Source organism: Rhinoderma darwinii, chromosome 3 (assembly GCF_050947455.1).
Source record: "Rhinoderma darwinii isolate aRhiDar2 chromosome 3, aRhiDar2.hap1, whole genome shotgun sequence".
In the NCBI taxonomy this organism is placed as follows: Eukaryota; Metazoa; Chordata; class Amphibia; order Anura; family Rhinodermatidae; genus Rhinoderma; species Rhinoderma darwinii.
In genome coordinates this window covers 182,876,794-182,889,455 of record NC_134689.1, presented here as the reverse complement: position 1 = coordinate 182,889,455, position 12,662 = coordinate 182,876,794, and the positions used below count along the sequence as shown (strand labels likewise).

Genomic DNA, 12,662 nt, shown 5'->3' with positions numbered 1-12,662 from the left:
ATGTCCCCTAGTGGGACAAGTAAAAAAAAGTACTAAAAATGTTTTAAAAAAGTGTAAAAATAAAAGTTATAAGTTATATAAATAAAAAATGCTTTTTTTCCTATAATAAGACTTTCATTATAGGAAAAAAAGGAACATGTTAAAAAAAAGTACACATATCTGGTATCACCGCGTTCGTAACGACCCCCTAACCGCACCATGAACACCCCAAAAAAAAATCTATAAAAAACGACACCAGAATTGCTATTTTTTTGGTTACCCCCCCCTCCCAAAATAGAGAATTAAAAAGTGATCAAAAAGTCGCATATACCCGAAAATAGTACCAATAAAATCTACAACCCGTCCCACAGAAAACAAGCCCTTAAACAGCTTTTTTGACTAAAAAATAAAAAAGTTCTGGCTCTCAGAATATGGTGACACAGAAAATAAATTATTTTATAAAAAAGTGATTTTATTGCGCAAACGCTGCAAAACATAAAAAAAACCTATATACATATGATATCGCCGTAATCATACCGACCCGCAAAATAAAGTAAAACTGACATTTATAGCACATGGTGAACGCCGCAAAAAATAAACTAAAAAACATTGTCAGAATTGCTTGTTTTTGGTCACCCGGCTTGCAACAAAATTGAATAAAAAGTGATCAAAATATCACATGTACCCCAAAATGGTACCAATAGGAAGTACAGATTGTCCGGCAACAAATAAGCCCTCACACAGCTCCGGTGGTGAAAAAATAAAATAGTTCTGGCTCTCAGAATATGACGATGCAAAATGTGCAGTGTGCTCCAAAATCGGATAAGATCGGGCGCCATTTATCAGTGCGATACTGGCCACACATCTATGAATTATTATTTATTTACCGCATTATTATACACTCTTATTATGCCCTGATGTACCCCGCACAGCTTACATACACCCCTACATTATAAACTGAAATACCAGCAATACCTCAAACAACTATTACCAAGCAAAATCTGTGCTCCAAAAGCAAAATGGCGTCCCTCCCTTCCGAGCCCTGCAGCGTGCTTAAACAGCAGTTTGTGCCCACATATATGGCACCTCCATACCCGAGAGAACCCGCTTAACGTTTTATGAGGTATTTGTCTTCAGTGGCACAAACTGGGCACAACATATTATGCACTAAAATGGCATACCAGTGGAAAATTGCAATATTCACACCATCCGCTGTGCCTTAACCCCTTTGCGCACTATGACTTAATAGCACGTCATGGTGCGGGGATTGATGTATAGAGCGGGCTCACATGTTGAGCCCGCTCCATACGCTGCGGGTGTCATCTGTGTATTACAGCTGACACTCAGGACTAACGGACAGGAACAGCGATCATGCGGTTACAGAAGCCTGTAAAAATAACAATATACTGCAATACATTAGTGTTGCAGTATATTGTACCAGTGATCCATTGATCGCTGGTTCAAGTCCCCTAAGGGGACTAATAAAATGTGTAGAAGAATTAAAGTTATTAGTAGTGAGAAAGAAAAAAGTTTAAAGTTAAAAAAAAAAACCTTTTCCCATTTTTCTTCTAAAGTAATGTAAAAAATTAAACAAAATTGGTATCGCTACGTCCATAAAAGGTCAAACTATTACAATATACCATTATTTAACTCACACGGTGAACACTGTAAAAAACGAAAATAATTTAAACCGCCAAAATCGCTGTTTTTTTTTGTCACCTTAGCTCTCAAAATTTTTTTTATAAAACTTTCACTTTTTATGTACCAAAAGATGGTACCAATAAAAACTACAGCTCGTCCCACAAAAAATAAGACGTCCCACCGCTCAATCAACCGAAAAATAAAAACGTTACGGCTCTCAGAATGTGGTGAAACAAAACAATTTTTATTTTAACAAATAGATTTTTCTTTGTAAAAGTAGTATAATATAAAAAAAACTATATAAATTTGGTATCACCGTAATTGTATTGAGCCGCAGAAAGTTTTAATTTTTTAATTTTTACCGCACGGCGAAAGCTGTAAAAACGAAAACCCTGCAAATATTTTTTTTTCAGTTTCCCAGTACATTTTTGGGCACTTTAAATTATGTCAATAGAAACTACAATTCCTCCCGCAAGAAATAAGCTCTCACACCACTCTATTAACGGAAAAAGTAAAAAGTTATGACTCTTGGAAGGCGGGGAGTGAAAAACGAAAATAAGAAAGCAAAAAATGGATCAGTCCTGAAAGGGTTAATTCATTTCTAATGAAAAAAAAAATGTATGACCCCATGTGGGGTATTTCCGTACTCGGGAGAAATTGCTTTACAAAAATTATTTGTTTTTTTTTTCTCCTTTATCCCTTGTGAAAATTCAACATTTTAGTGGAAAAAAAATTGTGATATTCATTTTCGCGGCCTAATTCTACTAAATTCTGCAAAAGAACCGTGGGGTCTAAATGGTCACTATACCCCTAGAAAAATTCCTTGAGCGGTGTTTCCAAAATGAGGTAACTTGGGAGGTTTCCACTGTTTTGGTCCCTCCAAGGCGTTGCAAACGCGACATGGCACCGAAAACCAATCCAGCAAAATCCGTGCTCCAAAATCCAAATGGCGCTCCTTCCCTTCTGAGCGCTGCCATGGGTCCAATCAGCAGTTTATTACCACATATGGGGTATTGCCGTAATCAGGTGAAAATGCTTTACAAATGTTGTGGTTCTTTTTTTCCTTTATTCCTTGTAAAAATTTAAAATTTCTATGCTTGTATCGAAAAACAGTAGATTTTAATTTTTACAGACTAATTCCAATATATTTAGCGAAAAACCTGTGTGGTCAAAATGCTAACTATTCCCCTAGATAAATTCCTTGGGAGGTGTAGTTTCCAAAATGGGGTAGCTTTTGGGGGGTTTCCCCTGTTTTGGTCCCTCCAGGGAGTTGCAAACGCGACATGGCACCAAAAACCAATCCAGCAAATTCCGTGCTCCAAAATACAAATGGTGCTCCTTCCATTCTGAGCCCTGCTGTGGTGCCAATCAGCAGTGTATTTTCTTCAGTATTCCTTGTAAATATTAAAAATTTCAGTTTTTTCTGAAGAACAGTAGATTTTCATTTTTACAGAATAATTCCAATATATTTAGCGAAAAACCTGTGTGCTCAAAATGCTAACTATACCCCTAGATAGTTTCCAAAATGGGGTAACTTTTGGGGTATTTCCACTGTTTTGGCACCACAAGACCTCTTAAAACCTGACAAGGTGCCTAAAATATATTCGAAAAAAAAGAAGGCCCAAAATCCACTAGGTGCATTTTGCTTCTGAGGCCGGTGTTTCAGTCCATTAGCGCACTAGGACCACATGTGGGATATTTCTAGCAACTGCAGATTCTGGGCAATAAAATATTGAGTTGGATTTCTAGGGTAAAACCTTCTGTGTTACAAAAAAAATGTATTAGACATGAATTTCAGCAAAAAAAATAAAATTTGTACATTTTCTTTGCTTCAATTTCTGTGAAACGTCTATAGAGTTAAAACACTTTGTGAATGCTGATTCGAATACCTTGAGGGGTGCAGTTTTAAAAATGGGGTGACTTCTGGGGATTTTCTAATATATAAGGCCCTCAAAGCCACTTCAGAACTGAACTGGTCCCTGAAAAAAATGGCCTTTTGACATTTTCTTTCAAATATAAGAAATTGCTGCTAAAGTTCTAAGCCTTGTAACATCCTAGAAAAGTAAAAGGACGTTAAAAAAACGATGCAAACATAAAGTAGACATATGGGAAATGTTAACTAGTAACTATTTTGCGTGGTATTACTATCTGTTTTACAAGCAGATACGTTTAAATTTAGAAAAATGCTAATTTTTGCAATTTTTTTTCGAAATGTTGGTGTTTTTCAGAAATAAATACCGAAATTATCGACCAATTTTTTTTCACCAACATAAAGTACAACATGTCACGAGAAAACAATCTCAGAATCGCTTGGCTAGGTAAAAGCATTCCGATGTTATTACCACATAAAGTAACACACGTCCGATTTGAAAAAATTGTCTGTGTCCTGAAGGCCAAAACAGGCTGGGTCCTGAAGGGGTTAAAGAGATTTCAAAGACACTCGGTGCATTTCTATGGAAAGGAATTTTTTTTAATTTTTATTAAGCGAGAGATAAAATGTCTCGGTCTAGCCCAGGGGTCCAAACGCGCAGGCCCCTGAGGCTGTCATCTGCAGCTCGTAGGGCACCGTAGCTCCCTCAGGAGAGGAAAGAGCAGGCCAAAAGAGGAGTGCGCCGTTGAATAACGAAGCCCCTGTCGTCACTGTCCATGTATGGACAGTGATGTCAAGGGCTTCCCCAGAGCCGGAGTCCCAGAGCAGAGCTTATACTATATGGACAGTGATGTCAGGAGCAGAGCTGGAGTCCCTGGCAGAGCACTAGTATAAACTCTGCTCTGGGACTCCGGCTCTGGGGAAGCCCCTGACATCACAGTCCATACATGTACAGCGACGACAGGGGCTTCGTTACTCACCGAATATATGGACAGTGATGTCAGGGTCTTCCCCAGAGTTCCGAAACATAACCTATAATAGTGCTCTGCTCTGGGACTCCAGCTCTGGGGTTGCCCCTGACATCACATTCTGGTCCTGGAGGACCCCCTGACATCACCGTCTATGGACAGTGACATCAGGGGATCCTCCAACAGTGGAATCCCCGGCCAAATCATCGGCAACACTCTGGCTGGGGATTCCACTCCTAGAGGGAACCACAATGGAGCTATCTACAGGTGTGTGTGTGTGTGTGTGTGTGTCAGTGTCACTATCTATAGGGTATGTGGGTGTGGCACTATCTACAGAGGGCACTGTGGCATTATTTACAGAGGACAGTGTGGCATTATCTACATAGGGCACTATGGCATTATCTACAGAGAGCACTGTGACATTATCTAGAGGGTGGCATTATTTACAGAGGGCACTGACATTATCTACAGGTGGGTGTGCGGCATTATCTACAGAGGGCACTGTGGCATTATTTACAGAGGGCACTGTGGCATTATCTACAGAGGGCAATGTGGCATTATCTACAGAGGGCACTGTGGCACTATTTAAAAAGGGGCTGCCCGATCTTCATATTTTTGTGTCTGCCAAACGCTGCCAACTGAACAGCCAGAATGCATTTAGCGACACTTACATTGGAAAACTGGATTGTTAAAATAAGCATGTGGAGTAAACTCGCAAATTTCCATTACGTTTAAAACTGGCGCTATTATTATAGTAATGTAGTATTATTATAGAAATGTAGTATTGTTATAGTAATGCAGCCTGTCAACTTCAATTTTTTTCTGTGTGACCCATTTAACTGGCCGAGATTGAGACCCCTGGGGTAGCCCCAGCCTAAACATGCTGTGGGTCAAGTGATACCTAAAAGCTAATCGACACACTGATTTACAAACTGCACAAGCTCTCCATAAACCCACCCCATTTCAAGAGCCTGTGAGGCCATTCATCGTGTGCAATTGTGAGGAATAACTTGCCAAACAGAAAATAGCCATTGTTCATTGTTATTCAAATAGGAGTATGTCTCTGTTGTATCTAGTGAAACCCAAAAATACTTTTACAGGGATACATTTCAACTGATATAAATTGCATGTAACCAATCAATACTGTTTTTTATGTCAAGGCAAATACACATACAATATATCCACCTTCATATTTTGAAAAAAAGGGGTGCAAAAAGAATGTTTTAGCTACAGCAACCAAAAGTCACAATACATCAATACAGCAGTTTATTGTTTCAATGATACCTTAAAGGGTTTTCCCACCAATCACATTTATCACCTATCCATATGGTAGGTGACAAATGTAAGATTGCTGGGGCTCCATTAATTTTTGGGTTAAGTATTATTAAATTAACAAATTACATTGAAAGAGAATGTGAAAAAACCTTTTTTCTTTTTGCTCCTCTTTCATTTTAATCAAGTTTCACACAATTTGGTTTGTCACCCAACTTGCTAAACTTGTATAATGAAGGCAATAGTAAATTTTTAAATTCTTCTTCTTTTTTTTTTTTTTTCTTTTTTCAAATACAGTGTTAATGTCCTCTTATCAGGACCTTTTGGTCCTACATCAAAACATAAGCAACTACGCAACCATTTATACTGCTTCAGTGACTTTTGTGTCTACAGCTCCTGTATGTCTCCATGGTTACAGACTACCAACAAACCTTAAATGCAGTCTGATCTGGCAGTCATGTGTTCCTCTGCCCCCTCTTCATGCTATGCTACAGATTGTAGAAGAGGATGCAGATGAAAGAAAATAACACCTGACTACCTGACCTGACTACACAGGGATTTTTTCTATAAATCTAATGTATGAGGTTTAAGACGGTGAGTAATGCTTGCCGTATAACAATAAGCACTTTTTTTTTCTTTATCTATGTTTTCAGGCAGCCGTGAGTCAGCTTTTGTTTATGCCATCTCTTCTGCTGGAGTAGTGTTTGCCATCACGAGGGCTTGCAGTCAAGGAGAACTGAAGTCTTGTTCCTGTGATCCAAAGAAAAAAGGTTCTTCTAAGGACAGCAGAGGCAGCTTTGACTGGGGTGGCTGCAGTGATAACATAGACTATGGTATCAGATTTGCTAGAGCATTTGTGGACTCGAGAGAGAGAAAAGGAAAGGATGCAAGAGCCCTAATGAACCTTCACAACAACAGAGTTGGAAGAAAGGTATTCATTTAACTAACTTCTTATGGCATTAAATAAATAAACAAAAATGGTGGTTACAAAGGCAAACCTAGAAATGACCGTTTTGTTCTTTATACCTTTTAAAATTGTGTTGGTATTAAGCCGTAAATTCCTTTAAAGGGTCTTAGCATTCCTTGCATCTACCATTATGTCTACGTAATGCTGCATGGAGAAAGATTACGACTAGCATTTTTTGTAAAGGCACTGTTTACATTTTTTAGCCTGTACGTCGGGAAAGCTCCCAATGTACACTAAATGTGTGCAGAGGGCTCCACTGTCAGACGGACGCCAGAAAAGTGACCTTTTTGCCTCCGTCTGGCTGGTATACGTCAGTAAACAACAAAAAAGTATGAAATAGTGTAGTAGTCTATGCTATTCGATCCCGCTAGTGTAGTAGTCTATGCTATTCCATCCCGCTAGCGTAGTAGTCTATGCTATTCCATCCCGCTAGCGTAGTAGTCTATGCTATTCCATCCCGCTAGCGTAGTAGTCTGTTATTCCATCCCGCAGAGTCCAGTAAAAGAATGTATACGTTAAACATGCGTTTTTTTAACATGGTAACTTACTCTTGACGGATGCCACTGTAATTGCATCTGGCACAGCAATCTGTTTAACGAATACGTTAAGAGCATTTCAATAGCTATTCATGATTTATCCTTTAAATGGAAGCCATTATAGCCCATGGGTAATGGATGCGTTAAACAGATGCCGAACAGTGGCATCCGTCACCCACAGACTATAATGGTATCCGTTTAATGGATACGTCATGAAATCCCATAACCCCTTTTCATGATATATCCATTACACAGAGCTTTTCCTGATCTATTTGTCAAATGTAGAAAAAAAAACATGATGTGAACATAGCCTCATATCATTGATCATCTAGTACAATAACTAACATGATTAAAAAACTGTTCTGATCTGGGGAGTTTTATGTGGAATATTTTGTAGCAAATGTACAAAACAACTGTATGCAGTTTACAACCTATAACGGTTTCTTCAGTAACTAAATAGCCTCATATTCTGTTTACCCACTGCAGGCTATAAAGAGGTTTATGACACATGAATGCAAGTGCCATGGAGTGAGTGGGTCTTGTACTTTAAGGACATGCTGGCTGACAATGGGGGATCTTCGAAAATCTGGAGACTTATTGCGAAAGAAATACAATGGGGCCATACAAGTTGTAATGAATCAAGATGGTACTGGTTTTACAGTGGCAAATAAAAGGTTTAACAAACCAACTTCCAATGACCTGGTATACTTTGAGAATTCACCCGATTACTGTATCAGGGACAGAGATGCTGGTAAGTTTTGCAAGTCTACAAATAAATCACATAAAATGTGTATAATGGGAGATAAATGGGTAGAGTTATTAAAGTAATACTTTGATAGAGCTCTACCACTTACTCCTAGGGCTTATTCACACGAACGTATAATATGTCCGTGCTACGCGTGTGATTTTCACGTGCGTCGCGCGGTCCTATGTTAATGGGGGGGGGGCCGTTCAGACTGTCAGTGAATTTCACGCAGCGTATGTGCGCTGCGTGAAACATGACATGTCCTATATTTGCCCGTGTTTCGCGCTGCACGTACCCATTGAAGTCAATGGGTGCGTGCAAATCGCACTCGGCACACGGGAGCACTTCCGGGTGCCGCTTGCTACTGTAGTAAAAGCTATGAATGAAAACAGAAAAGCACCACGTGCTTTTCTGTTTGTAAACATAAAAACAGAGTGTCATCATGATGCCGGCTGCCAGAAAATCACGCAGCCGCACACCATATTCTGATGACGCACGGAACTTTTGCGCGCGCAAAAAGCTCACGCTCGAGTGAATCCAGCCTTAGGCTCTGTTCACATCACGTCTGTCATGTGCGTTCAGTGTATACGTCAAGAGCACTTCCTGATGTATATACGTATCATAAACTCATTGGCTAAATGTATACCAAAAGAATATATCGGTATACCTTTGATTTAACTGCATTGAAGACTGTAGTAAACTAATTTTTCAAGGGGATCCAGCAAAGAAGAAGTTAAACCATACTGTGTAAGTTTTTTTGGAGTCAATGGCAGGTGTATGCAACTGTATAGGCATACAGTTGCATACGTCTAGGGCATACACATTAAATGTGCATGCTGAAGATGAGCCCCAAAAGCGCTGACAGTGCCTTACTCATAGTAAAGTTTGTCAGAAGTTATGGCAAAAGTTAAGTAAATATGTTTCTTAAATGTAAAAAAAAATGTTTTCAAAAATGATAAACAGATTACGTCATCAGACAACAAAAATGATATCACCGTAATGTCCAGGACAAAATGAAATTGTTCATTCACATTAAGTAAGAATTGCTATTCACCATGGGCCACTATGATGTCATGCTTGTTACTCAGGGGATGTAGTTTTAATGAACCCCTTGTATACACAAAATAATGTTTTCTGTTCAGAAGATCTGACGTATTTATCGGCACTAATGGACATAGCGGTTTCCATTGTTAGATAACACTATGGTGACTTCACTCTCAGGATACACATCTTTCTGTATATCAGGTCTTGAAATGTATTGATCACTATGTCAGATTTACATGGAATGAGCTGATGTAGAGAGTGCACTTAAGGAATGAAATAAGCAAAGATGCACTTAACCTGATTTTATAATGTTCGTCTCAAACTGTGCTATTTTCTCTGAATTTCAATTGTATGTCTGGTATTAACTGTTCACTTAAGGTCACATTGAAAGAAATCACGTCATTCGAAGATTTATATGAAGTGCTTCATTTTTAACTTTGTGGTTTGAATATATTATAATATTTCTGTTTGAGCCTATTTTTTTGCGATTGTATCCAACAATTACCTATCTTTATCTGAGATCTTTGACCCATGATAACATTGCTAGCCAGGGCCGGACTGCCCATCTGGCAATTTTGGCAAATGCCAGATGGGCTGGTGTCCCAATGGGCCGCTCTCCTCTTCCAACCCAGCAGCCGACGCACAGTGCACTTTCTGCAATACATCCTAAGGGAGAGACAAGGATAAGATACCTCATGCAGCTGCTTGGAGGCCGCTCTGACATTGTATGTCCGCTCCGAACAGCCGCAGGAGGGGGATTCTTGACCCTGGTCCATTTGCAACCCTGGAAACACTTGAACTCCGGGCTGGTGAGTGGCTGATTCAGGATCATGTGTTGTTATGGAAGGTAGGGTAGACATTGTTTCAGATACTCTTTGTGCTTTTTTGGGTAGTGGGAGTCTGGATTCTATGTGACGTTGGTGGGAGAGAGATCAGATGATCCTGTGTGCCGGGGCCTATTCAGGCTTTGTGTACTATGGGGAAGTGGGAGCTGTACGTAGGGGGTTGTATGTGTCCTGTGTATTGTCTAAGGGGGGTATTATAGGCCCATTTTTTTGGTGTTTGTGGGGGTAAGAGTATGTTCACACACATTTTTTTTTTAGGTTACATGGTATCCGTGTATTAGCAACCATGTGGCATATCTGGGAAACCGGCATTTGAGTGCAGCTAGCTACGTGCACAGAAGGGGTCATATAAATTAACAAATAAATAGAATACATCTTATTCCTGTGTGGGTATGTGAACCTGCCACATTATTCCTTGTTTATGCATGGATATTCCTGCATTTTATGAATCATAAGGAAACCTAATTGTATACTTTAGTCACTTGTCAGCAAGAAGATCTCTTTAACGTAAACCTGTTTTCTAGGCTTTAAAATACTTTGCATGTAAACTAGATATGGGATAAAATAGTACATAATGATTTACTTACCTTTCAAATCCCCCCCGCTCCTCACCTTTCAAATCCCCCCCGCTCCTCACCTTTCAAATCCCCCCGCTCTTCACCTTTCAAATCCCCCCGCTCCTCACCTTTCAAATCCCCCCGCTCCTCACCTTTCAAATCCCTCCGCTCCTCCTGCACTATCAGCTCTGTTGTCCCTACCTGCCAATGCTACTGTGATGACGTGTCATCTTAGCATGTGACCACGGCAGCCAATCACCAGCCGCAGCAGTGACAGTGATTGGCTACCACGGTTATGTGTTGGGATGACATATCATCACTGTAGCGTTGTAAACAAAGACTAGTTGAAGACCATGGCACTATTGAAATGTCGGTATTTGAAACGTGAGTAAATCATTGTTGTTTTAATTTTAAAAAGCTTTTAGCCTGAAAAACCTTTTTGATCCATTTGTTTCACTTATTTTATTATTCTCCTTATTTGTTCAATGCTATGTTCAGGAATTGTAACAATTCTGCTTTAACAATGGTAAATATAAAATGCTAAACCATTAATTCATTGGGCTGTGGATTTTCCAAAGTCAGTAGAGCATGAATTGCTTTGGGTAGGATACATTTCTTCTGATATTTATACAGATATTTCTTTTTGTGGGAGACAGGGTGTGGACTTTTGTGAATATGTACATTTTTATGAACTGTAAAGTATTAGGTGCCAAGTCCTTCTGTTAAATATTTTAAATAAATTCTGCTGCTTTCCCTCCCACAATTTTGGACAGGATCTAGCTGTTAATTGCCGGAGTACGTCACACTGTATGGTGGTCCTATTTCAGCAACTAGATGATTGTGCGCTGGGGCCTCTGGATAAGACTGGATAGATTAAAATAAATATGGCAGTTATTTTTTCAGGATGCTCAATACAACATTTAAAATATATATAAAAACGTATGTGCATTAGGCGTGTAGTTAAGTCAGTCTAGAGGGAAAAGATACCCCATTTGGTAAACCACTTAAGCCATTTCATTATCAAGGGGAAAAAAAGTTTTGTTTTGCTTTTTGAGTCATGCCAAAAAATATAGGTTAGTATCCTATAATTTACAGTATTTATTGATTTCAAGTTTTTCCTTTTTTTTTTGTTCTGCCTTATTAATTTAGAATGCAGGGCATGCTTTGTAACTCAGTGGTGCTGACAACCTTTGGAAATGAATCCTAGAGCAAATTGGTTAATATCCTACAAAGCCTATGTCTAAGAAACTTGGATACAAAGGCAATAATTAACCCCTTAATGACCAGGCCTGAAAAGGTCTGAATGACCAACTAAATTTTATTTTTTCGTTTTATGCCTCTCTCATCGACGTGGCTATATGAGGCCTTGCTTTATGCGGGAGAAATTGGATTCTTTTTCCTGTGCAGTTTGGGGTACAAATAAAAAACGGTGTCATTTATTTTTTGCACCGTAAGTGTAGAAAAAACTTTTTTGCCATTTTTTTCCTGTTTATTTCTTATCCCGTTCACGTGTCAGAGTAAATAACCTGTTAAATTAATTATTCAGGTTGTTTTGGTGGTGTAGATACTTAATATGTGTAGGTTTTTTGTTTTTATGTATTGTATGGGCAATTAAATATATTTTTTTATGATATAATTACTTTTTTATGGACATTTCTTTATTAAGATTTTTTTCCAATCCGATGGAGAATAACTTTTTAGTAACTTTATTTTATACTTGTACTGACATATGGTTGCAGTTTGTAGCCCCATTGCATATAATCTTTATATATTTATTTTATACTTATAATGTATTAGTATACTCCTGTATGCTAACACATTATATACGGTGTCACAGGCTGCCCTAACAGCTGACTTATATAACAAACTGCCCAGGGGTCCTTTCTAGGTCCGCCAAGCAGACTGCAGAGGGTTACCCCAGTCTTTGATTATGTCACCAGGTTTCCGGTGAAGCGATTGAAGAGTGGAGTCTCCTTTGGTCGTTCCGGGGTCAAAAAGGAAGGGTCAGAATTTCCTCCAATTCCAGCTGTATTCCGCAGGCTTTTCTAAGAACAGGAGCTGTTAATAGCAGCTCCTGCACAGAGAATGAGTGCTCATAAGCCTTTTCTACAGTGACACCAGAAAACAACGCTGTAGATTCCGTACCATCATCACCCGGCATCAAGACAGTGGGTGGTCGGGAAAGGGTTAAACAACTACTAGTTTGAACATCCTATCCTCCCCTACTTCATTCTTACC

At 39.1% G+C, this 12,662-nt stretch overlaps 1 protein-coding gene across 1 annotated transcript in view; it reads left to right on the top strand.

Annotated features, from left to right (window-relative positions):
- Positions 1-12,662, top strand: part of WNT2 (Wnt family member 2) — a 110,431-nt gene that overhangs the window by 29,256 nt on the left and 68,513 nt on the right. The window contains exons 2-3 of the mRNA XM_075857128.1: positions 6,384-6,661; positions 7,720-7,984. Coding sequence (XP_075713243.1) covers positions 6,384-6,661; positions 7,720-7,984 — 543 coding nt within the window. The remainder of the gene's footprint in view (positions 1-6,383; positions 6,662-7,719; positions 7,985-12,662) is intronic.